The sequence below is a fragment of the Colossoma macropomum genome, unplaced genomic scaffold (assembly GCF_904425465.1).
Source record: "Colossoma macropomum unplaced genomic scaffold, Colossoma_macropomum, whole genome shotgun sequence".
NCBI lineage: Eukaryota > Metazoa > Chordata > Actinopteri > Characiformes > Serrasalmidae > Colossoma > Colossoma macropomum.
The window spans coordinates 15974207-15995334 of record NW_023494788.1 but is presented as its reverse complement, the minus strand read 5'-3'; the positions used below and the strand labels follow the sequence as shown (position 1 = coordinate 15995334).

At 36.7% G+C, this 21128-nt stretch overlaps 2 protein-coding genes across 3 annotated transcripts; one reads left to right on the top strand and one right to left on the bottom strand.

The window, feature by feature from the left end:
• The first annotated feature begins 111 nt into the window (after positions 1-111).
• On the top strand, positions 112-9270 carry gnpda2 (glucosamine-6-phosphate deaminase 2). 2 transcript variants are annotated; one of them, XM_036568626.1, is made up of 7 exons: positions 112-207; positions 2880-3009; positions 3318-3419; positions 4556-4738; positions 6089-6273; positions 6628-6802; positions 7363-9270. In XM_036568626.1, the coding sequence occupies exons 2-7, from the start codon at positions 2886-2888 to the stop codon at positions 7425-7427; spliced, it is 834 nt and encodes a 277-aa protein (XP_036424519.1). In that variant the 5' UTR covers positions 112-207; positions 2880-2885; the 3' UTR covers positions 7428-9270. The 2 variants fall into 2 exon arrangements, with proteins under 2 accessions (XP_036424519.1, XP_036424520.1); XM_036568627.1 differs by lacking the exon at positions 112-207 and adding an exon at positions 352-475.
• Positions 9271-10574: 1304 nt separating this feature from the next.
• Positions 10575-19164, bottom strand: guf1 (GUF1 homolog, GTPase). Its single transcript, XM_036567832.1, has 17 exons — positions 18751-19164; positions 18148-18259; positions 17897-18045; positions 17020-17100; positions 16518-16595; positions 16340-16423; positions 16073-16137; positions 15774-15977; positions 15144-15283; positions 14354-14477; positions 14106-14238; positions 13062-13205; positions 12528-12661; positions 12314-12415; positions 12078-12197; positions 11941-11977; positions 10575-10863 (listed from the first exon to the last, which is right to left on the bottom strand). Exons 1-17 carry the CDS (start codon positions 18940-18942, stop codon positions 10735-10737), a joined length of 2028 nt encoding a protein of 675 aa, XP_036423725.1. The 5' UTR covers positions 18943-19164; the 3' UTR covers positions 10575-10734.
• Between the last annotated feature and the right edge of the window lie 1964 nt (positions 19165-21128).

The following is a 21128-nucleotide window of genomic DNA, read 5'->3' as shown; positions in this document are numbered from 1 at the left end:
ATTTTTTGAGCAAACGCGTATCGCAGATGTGGGCTCAGAATGTTTGAACCTCTTCGGCCACCATACAATGACAGATCGAGATTCGTGACGTCAGAACATATGACCAGAAAGCTATCATATGATCACTGTTTACAAAAAAAAACAAAAAAAAAAACAAGCAGAGCTCCATTCAGTCGCTCACATACGAGGCTACTGTAGTTTTTCACGGTGAGTAAAGTGGTCTTTTACACCCACCGCAGCTTTAGCGAATTACTGTGCTGAATCTCCTGATATTATACAGTCGAAGCGTGTATGCAGTCAGGCGCTGAGCGCTGCTGGAGGCGCTATCCTTTACTAGCGTTAGTTAACCTTAACCTGGCTCTGTTGGAGAGCTAAACTTCAGGAGGGGAAACTTCATCTAGTCAGTCAGCACTCTGTGCACATCTTATTTTAAAGGCTATAGATTTATTGGTTCAGTTCGTCTGTCGCATTACAGGTAAAGTTATTAATTGAAAACATAACTCGTATAGCTTGTTTTCACAGTTGAGGCTCTGTTCCAAATGGAAGTGTATTTCCGCCGAGTAGAGTAGAAGAAGTGGCCCAGTTTTTCCTCCTTCCATTTTTCCAGAAGCAGCATTTCAAACGTTTGACTTGATATATCGAAGTTATGTTTTATATTCTCGTGATTTTGACTTAGTATCGCTAAACAATTGTTTGTGTTTTCTAAATTTTGCACTGCCTAGTCAGAATAACTTATTTTCACTCCCTGCTAGAAAACCCAGCATAGACCAGCCTGTTGTGTGTTGGATGCTGGTGTGCTGGTCAACCAGCATGATCATGCTGGGTGACCAGCAAATTCAGTACTAAACCAGCACAGATCAGTTTAGACCAGTTTATTTTATTTTTTTTTCAGCAGAATTGTGACTACATGTCAAAAAATAAGATATTGAATTCCAGTAAATTAAGAAATGATAGTTATTTGTGAAGGATAAGTGATTACTTCAAAATACTTAGTCATTATAATAATAAAAAGTCTTTTTTTGTTCACCCAGTGGGAGTGGGCTTCCATAGTTTGAAAACAATTAGGGACTAAGGACATAATGCCATGAGTGCTTTTCATGTCCAAATAGGTGGAAATAAAAAATAGTGTTTTGTTAAGCCATCTTTGAACAAATAGAATCATCTAAACCAGCATTTAATGCTTGATCATTTTTTAAGTACAGAAAAGAGCAGCATGTTAGCAACGTGTAACATGTCATGAAGGCAGGGTGTGGAAATGAAGACTTAACAAAACACATTGCTTTAAGTGTCATTAGAAAGAAATGGCATTAGTAAAGACTGAGGTTATAGATGTGTTAATAATTCCTTGCTATTTTTTAGCCTATTGTTTTGTATTGCTTTAGCATCGGTTGTTGACACATCTTGCTCTTATCAGTGCAAAGTTTCTTTTTTCTAATTCAGGCGTTTGGCAATATGTGTATTTAACATATTTACACTTCTTGTTGGAAAAATATGTTGTTAATTAATATTAACATGCTGTTACTGTTTTTTCTCATTTACTTGAACACTTTTGTCAAATTCAGAGCAAAAGTCATATTTTCAAACAGGTAACACCTGATACTAGTCAGAATCTTGCTGGTCAGAATCTCATATTTTCTGTGCGAAACTCTTAAACTCACACACAACATTAAACACATCACCAAAGCAAACAATACAGTTTGTGATAAAGTGAGTAAATTCTCTCAAACACTAAATAAACAGCCAAAAAGACACAAAACACAGGTAACTGTCAGGTTATTTAAGTAGTATGTCTATGTACGGGTGGGTGAAAAGGCGAAAGTATAGCATCTTAAACTTCAAGGTATTTTTAGATACACTATGTGGATCTCGATATTAGATTTTTCTGGGGTTCATGGACAAGTTGGAAAAAAACTGCACATAAAAAAAGATTTAAAAGTACATTTTTTGATGTTTGCCAAATAAATTACTACAGAAAATCTGTCATTTTTATAATAGATACAGCTGTTGAGTGTTTGAAATACTCACAATATACTCAGAAAAGTTTATTGTGGCATAATTTACAATAACAATAACGTGTTATATGCCCACCCCTATGACAATGGCACACTCTCTTGAGACCATGTGTGTCATATCATTGGATCTATTTTTTTTTTCTTGGAAGTTGTCAGTGATACTATGAAAATTTCAATACAATGGGCTGCATACTCACCTCTGTAAAAGCAAAAAAAGAAAAAGGATTTCACATTAAATATTGAGGGACAGCCGTTCCCTTTTTCTCCTGAAACAAAGTGTTTATGGGGACCATTGTCCTAGATTATGACAAACTGGCGGCTGGAAACAAGCATTTATGAGGAGAGGGAGAAACATACTGGATGACATTCAAGAATTTTCCAATTACAGTACATTCAGGCAGCATTTATAGACCATGTTATGAATCGTGGCTTGTCCATGACAGAACCTGGAACCCCTCTCTAACATCCATTGTTTTTCCTAAATTCAATAGGCAAGTCTGTTTTCAGGTAAATCACCTTTATGTAATGGCACACTTATCTATTACACGTCCTCCATCACCTAGCAAGTATGTTTCCACTCTTTTCTGATACATGATTAGTCTTTTACTGCAATGTGTTACTGTATAATCTGTGGAGTTCAGACGTACAGAGGAAAAAATAGAAGCATACGAGTACATTTAATTTTTCATTAAAAAGATTTTTTCAGCAGCGTATTTAGTCATTCTTTGCTTCTTTGTATTTGTTTTATCTACTCTCAGTCTTGTTAACAATGTTCATGATTTAATCATACTGACTGCCCAGTGGGCATTGATGCATTATTGATTGTGCTTATCTTAACTTTTTTTATTTATTTATTTTTTTTTAAAGGCAATCATGAGACTTGTAATTCTTGATGACTATGATCTGGCCAGCGAGTGGGCTGCCAAATACATCCGTAACCGAATTATCCAGTTCAAGCCCAGCGCAGACAGATACTTCACTCTAGGCCTGCCAACTGGTAAGCAAAAAGTGCATAATGATGGAAGAAAATTTTATCCTCATTCTTGGTGATGTATATGTGGATTTATTCTCCTTATGAAACAGAGAGAGGTCTGCATATAATTCGCTCTGTGACATGCTTGAACTGCATCTGTTCTGTCCACTTTACAAGCAGATATTCTGAGGAGAGTGCTTTAGAGTGTTTTTACTGTATTTTATTTCAGGGCTTGATGCCATCAGTAAAATATCACTATTTGAGAATGTTGGATCATGAAATTTTCACTGTTTTACTGGTCTTTGAGTGTTGTTTTCAATGTAATGTTTCAGGAAGCACTCCACTGGGCTGCTATAGGAAGCTGATTGAGTATCACAAGAGTGGAGATCTGTCCTTTAAATATGTGAAGACCTTTAACATGGATGAGTATGTTGGTGAGTCGGTGAGTCTTATTAGTACAGACTGTTATTCAGTGAGAGAGTGCTAAACACGTAGCTGATGTAATTGTCTGGTATTGCAGAATAACACTGCATGTCAGCAAGTCTACATGTCATAAATAAGACTTACTAGGTGCACTGATAGCATTTTTTGGAGGACAGTACTAAATCACATGAGTAATTTCAGTTTATCAGCAGTACAGCTGGATCTCTTGATGCATTCTTAGTTTAATGGTAACTACAGTTAGCGTCACGTACTGTTGTACCCCTAAGTCGTAGTTACATTTTAACTGTTTTAAAATGGAAAAAAAAAATATTAGTTTAGTAGTTTTGTACTTTACTCTAAAGTTCTAAATTTAAACACAGAAATAATCTGTGTTCAATAATAAATTGTCAAATATTTTTAGGTATTATTGTTATGCCCAAAAACTACTAAATTGGCATAGGAGCATCACTAAACCTTAACATTTACTAATAATGTAATGATCTATGAATAAGCATGATCATACAAATAGTAAACAGCCCTTTGCCGCCCAGTCTCTGTCTTACAGAATAAACAGATGAGACAAAGTAGCTCCCACTATAAATTTAATAATCAGAAAGATTCTGTCTCAGTTTCACTCGCTTAGAGTCTTCAGTGAGTTGTGTGTAAAGCTGCTTAGGCCTTCTTGCTAAGCTTATGTTAGACTTTTGTGCTAATAAGAATAGTGATTCACTAAGCCTGCAGCTCCACATACACATACACCATATCAAAAAGAGCTTATTCTGCTAAAATGCACATTTAGAAATGCCAAACTTGATTGGGTGGTTATAATACTGATGACAAATGTTTATCTGTAGTTATATAGCATGTTTCTGCATTTTAGGATCAATTGAAGGCACTTTAATTATATAGTATTAATAATATATGCATTATCTATTGAGAAGATTTTGTTAAATGGCAGGCCTCTCACAGTATACTGCTGTAGCATAGCTTTATATAGATCACCCCTCGCTATCTATATAAAGCTATAGTTTAGCTTTATTCACATCACTCCTTACCATGAAATGAATGGAGCAAGGGAAGGCTTGAAGCATGAAACATTTATATTTGCTTATTGCTGTTTTCCTAATAAATGTATGTATCTCTCTAGGTCTGCCAAGAGATCATCCGGAGAGTTACCATTCATACATGTGGAACAACTTCTTCAAGCACATCGATATAGAACCTCAGAACACCCACATCTTGGATGGCAATGCAACTGACTTGCAGGCGGAGTGTGATGCCTTTGAACAGAAAATAACAGCAGCCGGGGGCATTGAGCTGTTTGTAGGAGGTGTGATGAGGATTTTTGGCTTGCAGCATGAGCCTTTAAAAGAACATGGCACTAATACACAGATGAGTAAGGTGCAGGTGTGGTCTAAATCAGCACATGCCCCAGTAAAATTTTGTTGATCTGCACTATAATCACTGGGGGAAAATATCCTAAGCTGTAAAGTTTACAGTTTTAACCTGGATTGTTGACCGAAACTACACAACACAAACGTTATGACCTTACAATTCACTACACACTGAAACATTTCCGCCGTGTGCCTGTGTCTTACTTTGAACTCTTTCCATAGTCAGGCGTTATAGCAGCCATTCTTAATATGGAGGTAGGTGGCTTTCACAGCATAGATACAGAAATGCTTTTATAGCTATGTTTATCAGCAAGCCAGCCATGGAGCAGCCAGAGCAATGCTAGGGAATAGCCTACCAAAAATGCATATCAGAACACTAAATCAAAGGCACTATTTGTTAGCAACTGATGTAGTCTAGTTGAATTCAATACACCAATAATATTGTATTTAATTTTCAAAAGGACAAAGGACTCATTTTGCAAGCTTATGTTATCCAACTGCTGGTGCAAAAACAAAATCACACAATTTTTGTCTCAAATGTGTTCACATGCATGTGTGTGAAATTTTTAAAATGAAAGCAACACAGCACAGTGAGAATTCTTTGGAGACAAAGACACTTGCTCAAAGCAAATAAGACTGCCACACTATTCACCGCAGTACTTTGGCACAAAAAGAGCTTTTAATTGAGGCTGATTAACTTTTCCTGGTTAAGTATTCAGTGAAAACAGTTGAAAGTTCTCTTTTCATATTTGAATTGGGTGCTGTTTTCAAATCTCAAGAGCTGCAATTTTAATTTGAGCCTACATTGTCAACAATGTTGTCTTAAGTTTTAAGTGGGGAAATTTGACCTAGTAACTAAAAACTGCCTGTAGATGTGTTGAACCAATCAGATGCAACCAAACATCCACATGCTGTGTAGGTGACAACACAACCACAACTGACTGGCAGTCAGGTGCACTAAGATTTTCTTGGCCAAAAGAAACAAGTCTGAATTTTAATTTATAGAAAATAATTGTAATTTAAATTGCAGTCACAATATTTGTCAGAAAAATTGCAATTAGTTGTTTTCCCCAAATTGTTCAAAGAGACTGGGCTGTGCCCCCTTAATTTGGTGTTCCCCAGTACAACCAGCAGTCTGGAAGCACATCTGGTCTAAAGAAGTGTGTAATTAACCCTATGCGGAAGTATTATGCACTGTTTGTTCAAGTTTAATAGGATGCACACAGTTTGAATTCATGGTAATAACTAGAATATATTTTCATCACTCTCTCCTCTTATTTTGGCAGGTATTGGGCCAGACGGCCACATTGCCTTTAATGAGCCTGGTTCAAGTTTGGTGTCGAGGACGCGAGTGAAGACTCTGGCTAAGGACACTATAGTAGCCAATGCTCGTTTCTTTGGGAATGACCTGTCTAAAGTCCCCACCATGACTCTCACTGTTGGTGTGGGGACGGTTATGGATGCTAGAGAGGTAAAAGCCACTCACACCTGCTGAACTAAGTGATTAACAGATGAGTCAGGTCAGGTGTGTCTGAGCAGGAAAATAATCAGACCATGCTAGACACTGGTTCTACAGGATCAGAGCCATATTATGGTCATAAGTGTATCATTCTCTGTCCAGTCACTGTCCAGCTGATACACTACATACATTGACAAATGCAGTAACCGTTCACTAGCGCATGAATCGCTGTTTATCTTTATTCTGCATACCAAATATCACCTGATTGCCGCAATCAACACGTTACCTGCCTCATATTACCTGCCTGGTTCTAAGAGCATCACAGCTGTAGTGTAAAGAATTCTGTGACCTGTGTTGCACTTGCAGGTTATGATCCTGATCACTGGTGCGCACAAAGCCTTCGCCCTGTATAAGGCCATAGAGGAGGGGGTGAACCACATGTGGACAGTATCTGCCTTCCAGCAGCATCCTCGCACCATCTTCGTCTGTGATGAGGATGCAACACTCGAGCTCAGGGTCAAGACGGTGAAGTATTTCAAAGGTATGTGAGCACACTTGCATTTTAGGTCATGTACAGAGTAGACTGAGGCTGAATTCTGCCTAACAGCCTATTTACATAAAGTTTGTTGTCTGCCTTTTCAAAGACATCGTTGTTGAGCAGTTTGTCCGTGCTCTGTGAGCTCATATGACTAAAACCAGCATTGTAGCTGTCGATGATGTAATGGAACGCTTTACTTTCTCTCTCAGTAAACACAATGCAGTATTTATTTACTACTTCTTGATTCCACAGTATTTGTTGCATCTTAATAGTTCTACTTCTTTTCCCTTAATGCAGCTTACAACTATTTCCTGGTTCCACAACATTTTTTTCCATCTTGATAGCTGAACTTCTTAATAATCACCCTTGTACCTTAATGCTTTTATTTCCTTACAGCAGGTTAGGTTTTAATATAGACATAAAACGTTTTAGAATAATTACCAGCAGTGAACATGCTCAGTATAAGCACGGTGTTCAAATAACAATCCCCAATTCCTGATTATATTAATAATTCCTTGCTGCCACTGATTTTTAATCATTTAATCATGTGTTCTTTATTACAGGGCTAATGCATGTTCACAATCAACTGGTGGAGCCCATGCACAGCATGAAGAACTATAAGGATTAAGGATTGGGACATGCAATTTTATGTCTTAAGGGAGCGAAACAAAATATTTGCACCAGTTTACAATAGAAGAAAATGGTTTCAGAGACCGCAGCAACCTCCGAATGTAACAAAGGTGGCTGAAAAAAACAGTGAGAATAGCATGTCCCACTGATCTATGTAGATGTCTTTGCATTTGAACTGTGGACTTATCCTTATGCTTGATCTGCAGTGGTTTCCTAATGCACTCCAGAAAAGCACGTTTCTTCTCTGCCAACTTGAAACAATAGGGTAGGCCAGTCTTATGAAGAAAAACAATAATGTGGTCTGAGTTTTATGGAAAGTTCAGTTTAAGGGAAATCAGTTTTGGCATTTGATTGTTACTAAGGTTTAACTCTTGTATGAAACAATTTTGAATTCACTCTGGTCAACTCCAATGCCCATTTCATTTTTCAATTAACGTGCCATTTATTTTGTACTGTCTTTTGACATGACTGGAACGTGTTACTTGTAAAACAAAAAAGTCATGACATTTGTTACTCCTAATAATCCAGTTCAGCATAAAATTTAGCTTTGCATGATGTCTGTCTTGGGTTACAAGAGGTGCTTTACACTGTTGACTCCTTTTTTGTTCTTTCAAAACTGGAAATGTATATATCCTGCAGCACTCCAGCCTTTTAGGATTTTGTTATGGACTGGATCTCAGAGCCTTTACATGTGGTTACTGTAACATTACTTGCTGGAAAGTAAAACTACTCACGTTTAGTCTTCAGTGATCGGTCTCAATTCCTCCAGATTCTTCCAGAATACTGTTTCCTAGTCCTAGTCCTGGAGTAATCTTGCATTCTACTGCTCTTACACTCCTCTGATTCAACCCATTAGCTAATTAATAAGGCCTTTAAATGATGAATCAGGTATGCAAGAATGAGGAAAAACTCTTAACTAAGATGATTTAGCTCACTCCATCCAGAACTGTAGCATAGTGGTGGTTGTTTCAGCCATGTACCACAAAAAAAAAAGTTCCTTCGGAGAGTTTTTTTACTTCATGGTAGAGAGCTCATTACTGGTGACCGTACTGTCATTGTACCCATGAAATTCATGAGGTAGCCCTGTATTCCCTCTATTAAAAGTGTCCAGAACACTCCAGTGATGGAATTGGAAAGCACTGCTCTGGATTGCCCCTTGAATTCAACACTAAAAGGAGTTAGCGTTCAGTGTTAGAGACCAATTTATGGTAAACTTGAGTGACTTGCGTGTTTATTTGGGACCAGTATTAACTGCTTTGTCTTTCTCCTATTTCTGAAACTTCTTATCTGGGACACTTTGTTGGGATCAGAAAGAATCTGTTATATGATAGTTGCTGAGTGACATTGGTCTTCTGTTCCGGAAAATAAACACTTTAAACTTTAGTGCCATTGATTAAACAGAACTGAGCCTCATTAACATGAGCATGTTCTGTATACGTTTCCAAATTTGTGTATTAGTTATTTTTTCTGTGCTGTTCTCTGCTGTTTTACTGTTATAAGAGGTCATGGCAGCCAGCACATTTTAATTTCACTCTTTTGCTTTCATGTTTAAACATGTTAATGCTTGGAATGTTAAAGCTTAATTATGTAGTTACTTCTAAAAGTCTGATTGTATTTCTTTGGTACTTCAGTATTTTGAGTAATCTGATGAAAAAGTACCTGTGAATATGGATGTCAACAGGGATATTAACATGATTTCTTTTCTGTTTATTAAAAATTTTTCCATTCACCTCTTTACTCAACATAAAAATGCTACCAGATTTGCACTTACGCCAAATCTGCCTTTCATATCTTATTTTACATGGTTGTAGGGATAATAAATAAACTTTTTTTGGTTGAGATGCTTTTGTCTTAATGAAATAAATGAATTATTTGTTTGTTTAAATGGTCATATTGTCAAGTACTGGAGTTATGTACAATCACTGTATGCTTTCCTTTACAGTCCTCCAAGTTCTAGGTATTAACTTTAAAAGAATATGGTGTAAAGTACGTTCCAAGACAGTTAAATTTATATTACAGGGAAACACCAACCAGGTTCTTTGTATTAAATGGGTAAGTTTGAGATACAAACCCCAAAGTACTGTGTAACTATGTTGAGTAAAATAATAGCATTAAGCAGTCAGTCTAACTAAATTACACAAAAGTGCATACACTACCAAAAAAAAAAAAACACCTTGGCAAGTGAAAACATCTAAGCAATTATCTTATTCTACTGGCAAATGCAATCATATGCAAAAGTTTGGGTACCCATTGTCAATGTATGTTTTGGTAATAGTGAAAATGTTGACACATCCTCTACAGATAACATAACTGCACATCTGCTTTAAGAATTATATTTAATTTAAATATAATTTAAATTATTTTATTTAAATTTATATATATGGCACATTTTATATTTCATGTTCAATATTTTAAACTCAGAAAATAAACTGAAATTGTACAGTACAATTAGCACAAAAATGCCATATTTGAGTGTGTTCCCTGTAAAAGATGTGATAACTTGTTATTTTCACTTAGAAAATCAGCCAAACATAATTTGACTGGGGCTGTTCAAACCTATTACATACAACTGTAATAAAGATCACTTAAAACAAGAAAAAATTAGATAGAATAAGACAACTGCACTAGATAAAATGAAATAAAGTAAGTAAATATAAGTTAAATCTTATTCTATTTTCACAACAATCTCATTATGACAAATATTTGATATTGATGACTGATTAAGATGATTTCACTTGCATTTGTTGTGTAAGTAGCTATTAAGCTGAAAATGGACATAGTGAGGTCTCTGTGTATTAGATAATTATTTGTAGTAACAGGGTGGGAAGCACAAACAAAGTCAAATGTCACACGTTTAAGCAGAAAAGTAAATGTTAAGCACCCAGTAACCATTTTAACCCATAATAACTACCTAGTGCTTTGGAGTTGATACTTACCCAGTCTACATGTAGACAGTGAGGGACTGTAAAAGAAAGTGTTACCCAATTATTTAATACACTGATCCCCAACCCTGGTCAACCTGAAATGCTATCCTGTGCACATTGGTGTTTTCCTTCTGTAATGTGCTAATGAACTGACTGGTTGGATCGTGTGTTAGGAGCAGGGAAAACCACTGGAAACATGATGTAGTAAAATACTCCTCAAATAGTCGTTACATAATTTAAGTCTATTCTTAATTATACAAGTCAGTAGCAGCGTTTTAAAACAAACACATAATTCATATTTCAAGGTGTCCATCACTCATTTCCACAGCTAAGAGATAAATATATTAGCAGGCTCTGTTAAAACTCGATGCAATGTAACTTCTACTTCCTTTTCAGTACGTTAATGAAAGCATCTTTTGGGACCTCCACATTGCCGATGCGCCTCATTTTCTTCTTGCCCTCAGCTTGCTTCTTCAACAGTTTCATTTTTCGAGTGATATCTCCTCCATACTGTTGGAAACAGCAGAATAAATAACTATACAACAGTCAAATAAGTATAGTACTGTGTAAAAGTCAGAGATGGCCCTTGTATTTCGCAGCCAAAACAATGAAAACATAAATACAAGTTCATTTTTCAGCATCAAAATAAAAAGCAGAAAACATGAATTTAAAAGAAAATTACACTAAAGCCTCCAACTCTAAGTATATCATACCCATCTTTATTTAATTTGTCCACTCTCTACTTTTGTGCACTCTACTGCCACTTTAACCCGTCCATCTTTTAAATCTTAAAACCAGTTACAGCTGTGCCCTCCCAACAAAAGCTGTTCCCAAGGGAGTCTCTGAAGTTCCCCTTCAAAGAGACACTAACATTCACACAGGCAACTATCCAAACATGCATTAGCTGCCTCACAGATTTCTTTCTCTTGTGCATCTAAAATGGCTAAAGGATATGTTTCTGAGGACATTAGATATAACAACCGATAATTCCTTGTCTAGGGAAGAGGAAAGTCAAAAGAAAACAAGTGAAAAAACAGGAGTTTTCAAAATTGGAGTGCAAAAAATTATTAAAAGATAGAGAAAATGTGACTCCTAACAACCATGCAAGACGTGGCAGACCACCAAAACTGTCACCATCAAATAAACAGTAAAGCTTTCATCTTTAAGAGAGAGGAGAAAATAAAACTCTACTTTAGCTTAAGATACAAAAAAATCCACAGGTCTTTCTGTCCATCCTTTCACCATGAGAAGACAACTCAACGCTATGTGTAGCTGTAGCTGTTAAGTTTTATGCACCAGTGACTCTAAACCTGTAACTGGCATTACTTGAATTGTGAGAAGCAGAAAATTTAATCAGCTTCTCAAACTCTCAGAAAAGAATGTAAACAGGAAATACTGAAAAACTAGATATCATTTTTATTTTTGGAGTGTTCTGTGTAATATGTTAAATAAAAAGTGCATAACTTATACCGAAAGTCCACTTTGATTGGAAATTAAATAAACAAAAAAGTGGTCTTTTGCACAGTATTGTATATCAATAAAATTGGAAACAAAAGTATGATAAACAAGTAACAGAAAGACACTTACACATTTTGCAAGAACATTCTTTCTGTATGCTTTGATCCTGAGGAAAGACACAGAAATAAATAAATACTTCAAACCAAACTTTAGGACAATAAGCATTTAAATACAGCCCATGTTAAGACATGGGCAATAATACTCACGTTTCTCTGGCGATGACTTTGCTCCCAATAGCTGCTTGCACAGCAATTTCAAACATCTGTCTAGGAATGGAGTCCTTCAGCCTCTCACACATGGCTTTCCCCATGCTATATGCTCGGTCTCTGGGAGCAGCAACACAGCAAAAGACTCTCATGAAACCATATAAAGTGCTGCCAAGTGCAACTGGATGTTGGTTACTCAGATCACCAGTCATGCATTTGCATCTTGCTAAACTTACTTGTGAACAATAGTGGTGAGCTCTTCCACTGGTTTCCCATTCAGCAGGAAATCAATCTTAATGAGTTCAGCTGGTTCATAGCCAGCATCCTCATAGTCAAAGCTGAAGAAGAAAATTGCACTATAGTGTCAAAATGCTGAATCAGACTTAAGTGATGGTTCAATTCTCAGAAGACTTACTGAAAAACTGTACCAAAGCTTATCAGTAATATTACCTCGCATATCCTGAGGACATGGATTTAAGTTGGTCATAAAAATCCACCACAATCTCATTTAGAGGGAACAGATACTTCATCATCACTCGATGGTCATCAATGTAAACCATGTTCTTCTGAATGGCTCTGCGGCTCTGAACAGAAGCATTAAATTGTGTTATGGTAGCTGAAAGTTCACTACTCTTTGTCAGAGGCAAATTAGTCCTGAATTTAAAAGCAATTAGAAGAGAGGCACTGGAGTCAGAGGATAATCACTCAATAGAATGAGTATCGATTTGAACACAACTTCAGCAGAAGACAAACTACAGACTCTTCTTCTTATGGAAAAAGAATCATCGTTACCTACAAAGTGTCACGGTTCTTTGTCCTATTTTGCTCAACAATTAAACTGTTGGTATAAAGAGTATAAAAGAACAAATACAAATTATATCTTTATGAGTTTGGTGGAGGACAAGACAGCTTTGAATTGCTAAGGAAGGCATTAAAGTTTACAAAAGTATAAAAGAGAATTTTCAAAGAGTTTTAAAATCTCACCAGACAGAGGCTCATGATCTTTCCGGTGAAATCGTCAGGGGTGATAATAGTTCCCGTCACCATTGGCTCCAGGTATTCCACCACCTGAGACTTGTCTGGGAATTGGGCTGGGTTTACAATGGTCACCACCTCCTCCCCATACTCCTGCACAGCACAGTAACATGATCAGTGGCTCAAACAGAGAATCTGTATGTCCTGCCATCCTCAAAATATTCTGACATATGTTTGTAGATACTATACCCAAAACATTCCCCTTATGAGGTTGGCAATATGACAATGTTTTATTGTTATCGAGATAAATTTCATTATCTTGACAATGCTTTTCTGAGCATATCCTGGATATCGCCCATACAAAAAACACTGAACAACTTTTTCACTAGAAAAGAGCATAAATAGTCCTGTTTAATTGGTTTTAGCGCAGAACAGTATGTGAAATGTTGGACTAAAATCATTGTACTCAGAGTTTTGGAAGGCTGTTTTTTTAATGTGACACTACAGGTACATTGGGTCTGTGTGTCAAAACACTGTGATACTTACAGTGTACCATGAAAACGTCTTAAATATTGTGATATGACATTTTTGCCATGCTGCCCACCCCTATTTAAGAGGTTGTATCTTCTGTTATGTATTTCAGTATGAATAACATTTAAAGGACATTAACCATTAGAAGTTGCTCTTATTACTGGAGATATTAAAAGCAATTTATTGGTGCAATTTAATATTAATTATCTTACATTACTGACTTATAGCTCATTCAAACAAGCTGCAAAATTTTGCTGGCATTCGGATTCTAAACTTTCAATTGTTTTGTGAAAAAAAAATTATACTTTACATACATTTTTTTGTCATTTAACATAAACAAATAGAAAAAAGCACAGATCCAAAGCTGTCAATACAGAACGTAAATTACTGTAAATGTAGCTAGCTGTGTGATTATGGATTAAATATGTAATTACATACACACATCAACAGTATATCAAAATGAAAACCTAACAGCTTTCAGCTTTTGAGGTTTAAAAGAGTATAAAAGAGTACAAATCATACCTTTATGAGTTTGGGGGAGGACAGAACAGCTTTGTATGGCACTGTTGGAGCTGTTACTATAACAGAGGCGTTATACTCCTGCTCCAAACGCTGGTTAAACACCTCCATATGCAATAAACCCAGAAATCCCAATCTAAGTAAATGTGAAAGAGAATAAGCATCTGTGTGAGAATATGATCATGTCACAGATAAACAGATCTGCTGTAACATCAGTAGGGGTGGTGTGACTACATGCATTTGATTCTGACCTCCACCCAGCCCCCAGGGCCAGGCTGCTGTCTCTCTGCACAGTCACACTGGAGTCATTCAGAGTCAGCTTCTCCACGGCACTACGCAGTGTTGTGTACTCTGACTGATCCATTGGATAGATACCTACAACATGACAAATTTACTGCCATTCATTTGGAACAGTGGCTTGGTCCTCTAGTACTTCATGACGCACTGGATGTGGCTGCTTTTTTGAAGATGTTTAGTCATTTTGTGTAGGCACTAAAAGACACCATAATTTGTCATAGTTTGCATTTATAACACAAAACTCTAATCACATTATCACTGACAAGGCAGGCCTCATCAAGAGAAAGAAAACAACAAATTTTCAAGTCACTTAGAATTGATGGAGCACTTACTCTATGTAATTCCATGAGTATGTATGGAGAATGCTACAGTTGTATGCAAAGGTATTAAAACACTTAAGGTTTTAACACCCCTGGCCAATATGGGATTTTAGTGTACAATTTCTTTTTAGAGTTTAACATATTTAAAAAAATAAAACATAAAATATAAAATGTAACTTTCGCACAGGCCACATTTTGTGTTTTATTTTTCCCCCAATATGTTAAATTCAGCAAATAAATAGTACTTGTGCATTAAAACATGCAGAAATGTGTTCTCTGTAGAGGATGTGTTAACTTATTTTCACTTAGAAAATCAATAAAACATGTAATTTGACCAGGGTGCCAAAACTTTTGCATACAATTGTATGTAATTCAATAATCCAGAAAAAGACAACATAATCTGTTGTATTTCAAGTAAATATACCTGCAAACACCATGGATTTAGCAGGTTTGAAGCCCGGCAGCGCCTCTACTGGCTGCTTATGGAGATACAGGGTGTCTCCAATCTGAGCTTCCTTCACCTCCTTCATTCCGGCTATCACATAGCCCACCTGTCCCGCGTAGCTGAGATCAAAACTCAGAGTTAGGGCACAAAGAAAGTTCGAACTTTATGGTAATTTCTGTACAGGTATATCATATTTATTTATGAAGAATAGGGATTTTTCTGACAAAAACCTTGAATCTTGCAAACTACCACTTTAATTTCCTCCCCAGATTCTCACATTAATCAAACAGAAAGACTGGTTCAACTGACTAAAATATTTTTATACTCCAAAATATAACTAACACATTAGTATTAGGTTTGCCTAAACTAAGCCATACATCAGGGGTCATCAACCCTCCTCCTGAAGTTCTATTTTCCCCACAGAGTTTAATTCCAACCTGCTGCCTCCTCACCTAACAGTCCTGATTCTGAGACAATCAAGGACTTCTGAAGAAGTTAATTAGCTGGAGCAGCTGTGGTTGGCTGTGGTTGGAACTAGACTCTGCAGGCAGGTAGATCTCCAGGGCCAGGGTTAGTGACCACTGCTGCAGATGTAGCAGGGCTTCTTACAGTCTCTCTGTGGGGTGTTCATCTGGTCTCAGGATTCCCAGTTCATTGACCTCATACGTCTTTCCCATGTGTGCTGAGACGATTCTGTCTCCCTTAGAGACCTGTCCTCCAAATACGGCGATATTGGCTACCACTCCTCTATAGTGGTCGAAAGTGGAGTCAAAGACCAGAGCTTTAAATGGTTCTTCAACTTTGGCCGTGGGACTAAACAGTCAATTCCAAAAACACAGAGAGATATTAGAGACTACGTAGAGCACATTCATAAAAAGAGGCTCCAAAAACATCAGGTGTAAACTCACGGAGGTATCCTCTTCACCACCTCTTGAAGAACTTGATCCACATTTGTTCCGAGTTTTGCCGAAATCTAAAGACAAAGATTTCCAAAAGTCATAACTAAACAGTAACTACACAAGTTTGTTGAGTATATCATTTACAATGCCTTGGCATTACAACTGATGCCACAGTGCCAATGCTAGCAACACACCTGTACAGATGTGTTGTAAATAAACTAAGTGCATTGTATTTCATATAGTAAAACAACATTTTTCACTTCAACTCGTACTCACCCTGATACACTCCTCCTTTGGAATATCAAAGATCTTTTCAATTTGCTTCTCCACTCTGTCAGGATCTGCATTTTTCAAATCAATCTGATAGCAAAGTCAAAGAATTTGTTTATGTAACCTGAACTGTCTATTGAAGAATAAATTATTTTAAGTTTTTAATTTGAATTTATGTGCTTACCTTATTTATAACAGGTATGATGGTGAGCTGAGCTTCAAAAGCCAAGTAGAAGTTGGCCACAGTTTGTGCTTGTATTCCCTTTAAGGGTTACAGATAAACATATAACACAAGTCACAATGCACAAAGTAATGCAAATATTCTACTGCATTTATTTTCACATTTTTAGTGTGATTCAGCATGTATATTAGTGTTATATCTATATTGTTTGTAAGAAATATTGTGTTATAAGATTGTATAAAATATGTATAAAAATGCCCATAAGCAGCTTCTAGCACTGAAAGAATGCTTTTCAGGCCGGTGTTGTTAATTCTCTTAAAATGAAAATTTCACTTGAAAATGCTAACAAGGCTAATGGTGAATAAAGCAAGTCAGGATCTGTTAGCAACTTAGCATCAATCAATCATAAGATGTCTCTATTTTTGCAGCCTTTATTTATTATTACCAACATTCACATTTTTAGGTATTTGAAGTATTCCTTTGATGGGTTGAAAAACAGTTCTACCTGATTTGCATCAACTATGAGCAGAACTCCCTGGCAGGCCGATATGGAGCGTGACACCTCATAGCTGAAGTCAACATGACCCTAAACACAGAAAAAACAGAAGACCTCAGGGTTGAAGACTTTAAGCAGGGTTCATGCAGATCTGAAACATTTTTAAGCTTAAAAGCATAAATACTTGACAAATACACAAAACTAATATAAGTGTTTTATTATTTGCTCTGATTTTGACAGTTAACAATAAGGGAAAACAGTCATTCATTCATTTTAATTTAAACTATACTATTTACAATTTTAAAGGGAAATTACACTGATTTTTCATAACTGCATCATTCAATCACTGAGATGTCAACAAAGTCAATCAGAGTATCAAACACGTATTTGCTTCATAATAGTGGTATTAGGAACCAGAGGTTGTGATGTCTACAAAGCAAATATAGCCATTTTTGTACTATCCAGAACAACCAGTGAACCTACGCGTGTCTGCTGAGTGTTTATTTGTAAATATGATGGTGAAATAGTGGTAAATCTGGGAAGAGCAAAAAACAATCGTAAAACAATGTAATCAGGACATCAGGCAATAGATTTGTAGCCATTTCATCTGATAACTTTCTATGAGCTAGCTTTAGAGGAAATAAATGCTGCAGACGTCTGGTTCCTATCGCCACAACAATTTGAAAAATTTTAACTCCGCAAGTTTCTTTTGATCGCACTTCACATCAGAGAGCTGGTTTGTGCTGGACTTTGTTTACATCTTTCAATGATTTTGTTTACATCTTACTGATTTAATTATGCAGAATTGTTTAAAAAATCTATGCAAATTTCCCTTTAACTATACGATTAACGCGAACAGTGATTTTTTCCCCCCTCCTCTGCTGACCGGTGTGTCGATGAGGTTGAGTAAGTAAGTCTGTCCTTCATGCTGATAGAACAGAGAGGCAGTCTGGGCCTTTACAGTGATTCCTCTCTCTCTCTCCACCTGGAGCTTATCCAACACCTGCTTATTACGCTCAGTCTTTGCAATGGCACCTGCATAAAATAAAGGGCAAAGGATCATAATGCAAAGTTAACCACACAGACCTTCAGACTAGGATTGTACAGTGGCTAAGAAAGATTGGGGACATAAAACACCTGTCATCTCCAACAGTCTGTCAGCCAGCGTGCTTTTTCCATGGTCAATATGAGCGATGATGCTGAAATTTCTTATTCTGTCCACAGGAAATTCTGACATGTCAATCTGTTGCTGAAAGAAAGAAAATCATCAAAAATAAGTGCTTTGTGATCTCAGATGATTTTACTACATATTTATTACACTTTATCTGTATTAACAGCGTTATTTTTCATTATTTCAGGATATTTTATTGAATATTATTTCATAGCCCTGTTGTTTTCTATCTAGCTAGCTTACGCCCTGTTATGGTTAATAACAGCCCTGGTACAAAAACCAGCATAGATCAGCATGGCTGGTCACCAGCAAAACCAGCACATGTTGTGTTTTGGATTCTGGTATGCTGGTCAACCAGCAGTAGAAGTTAACTTGCCGTTCACCAGCAAAACCTGCACATGTGTTTTGGATGCTGGTCACCCAGCACCCATTCAGGTTGGTCAGGTTTTTTTTTCCCCCAGCAGGGAGGTACGTCTAACTTACTGCTCAGGAAACATTAGGCAGAATCATTTAATTATGCATCATATATAATTTAGTGATTATTTTCCTTTACTGAGAACATTATTTACCTTCTGAGCGGTTGAGCTGTACTGTCTCGCACAGTCAGTGGACAGACAGCCCGTTTTCATCCATCTGTGTCTGATCAGAGTGAAGGGCTGTGTGGACCCCTGAGTTCTCCGCTTTATTCTACAGATCTTAAGATGAGGAGAGCGGCCAGCGAGCGAAAAGACACTGACCACCGGTCTCAATAACAGCTGCATAGCAAGCGGCTAAACTCAACTTAGTCTAATAAGTTAGATCTAGACCTGTTTAGCTCCCCTGTTTGGGTCGACAACACAATATTCGTGTTCAGAATAGAGAAATAAAATGAGCCATCTCTAATCCTCAATAACACGGGTTCACAGACCTTCCATATACAGACATTCACAGCTCGATCATGTTTTAATTCATGTGTTATAGGGAGTCGCCATGTCTAGATGAAAAGTCACTCGTCTCCTTCGTCTTTTAAAACCGGCAGAAAAATACATCAGCGCCCCCTACTGTAACGGAATGTGAAATGGCCGTGAATGTGACCTTAGAGAGCCTCGCTGCGAAACGGCAACAGTAACATTTACACATTAAACACTTTTACTGCTCATTACACGGGGCTAAAAACTGCAGTCCGTGCTCTAAACTGTGCAGTGTTAAGATTTATGGTGGAAAAAAGATCAAATCACAGCAGTGAGAAGTCAAACATGGCTGCCTTACAAATTTGGGAATCTTCATTTTTGATCCGTGGTTTCGGGGAAAATGTAAACAAGGGCCACAGACACATTCTAAAGCTGCTGAATCTCTATGGTTTGCTTGTTTCCACATTTTAATGTTAAATTAATGAGAAATTAATTTCTAAAGAATGTATTTAGTTCATGAGTTCAGCGCACAACTACTTTATTCTGTAAGAACCCTAAACACGTATTTAATGTATTTGAAAGTCATGGGATAAATGCACAGAAAGCAAAGGTCAGTGAGCTTTTTGAAGGAACTGCATGCCTTGTGGAGTAGTGTATAGGCCAAAAGAGTTGTGCTAACCTTCTGGTGCGTTTATTAGTGGGATTTAATTATAAATTAAATTTATATCTTATTTGCTTTGCACTGTTCTCATTAGTGTTTTCTATATTAATTGAAAACCATTATTCAGTAAAATGCAGATACAATGTACATGATTAAGTACTGCAGCTGCTAAGTTACAAATACCTAGTGACCTCATTCCCACTCTTCAGTTCTAATTCTTAAAAAAAAAGTTTTTCCAAAATGGCAGCTTTAAAGGAAAAAGGGGAAAAGTTCCTTATTTTTAATGTAAGTTAATGCGAAGAGATTTTATTCTAAGCAATTTTGGAGCATTTCTATTGGTCCATTTACCATAAAATTCTCACACAATTTAAGGGGCAGCTGCTCAGCTCAGCTGACATAGAAAAACAAAAATTTAGTTTTTTGTCTTTTGATAGTGACAATATATAAATTACTAAATTATTATTGTCCAAAATCCATAGAAATATTTCCTGTGCTTTTGGGTGACTCCATACCTTCATTATGTTAATTTTATTAAAACAAATGATTGAATAAACATTCTACCAAAACAATCATAACACTACTGAACCTGTGCCAAATGTTTTGGTAGTGGCTGTTTCAGTGATGACAATTTTAACTAATTTTGAGCAGAACTGAAAAATGTTATCTGATTTATAATAAGCAAACACAGCTTTGAAAATATGTGTTTCAGTCGTGACAATTCTTAAGATTATGTACTGATTTTCAAACTTTGGGACATATTTACTTAAAAAAATGAAATCTAACTGCTTACCATGTGGCCATGAGGAACAGGGATGCAGTCTCACTTCCTGCTCTAAAATGCATTTTTTTTATTAAAAATTAAACTCATGAAAAATCTAAATCTTTCAACTTCACTTAAAAGAAAATCAACGTGTGCACGTTAAACAAACCTCAAATACATAGACACAATGCAAATGCAGAAATCATGGCCATCAACATGACAACACAGGTGCTACATTTCATGAATGCACTGTAAATTCATTGGCATCATGCAAATACAAAAAGCACATTGAGCAACTTCAGAAGCACTGCAGACATAGTCCAGTGAGGATTCCTAATATGATTATAACTACAGCTATGACCTGTTATTTAGCCACATACCTAACCGCCCAGCTTAGTCAATTCATTAAAGACAGCTGGTAATGATTATCCACTATGAACTGTTAGTTAGTTATATAAAATCTATTATTTTATTAGCGAGGCACGGTGGCACAGTGGGTAGTGCAGTCACAGTGTGTGTGTGTGTGTGTGTGTGTGTGTGTGTGTGTGTGTGTGTGTGTGTGTGTGTATGTGTGTGTGTGTGTGTGTGTGTGTGTGTGTGTGTGTGTATTATTAGTTATCATACAATGGCTCAAGT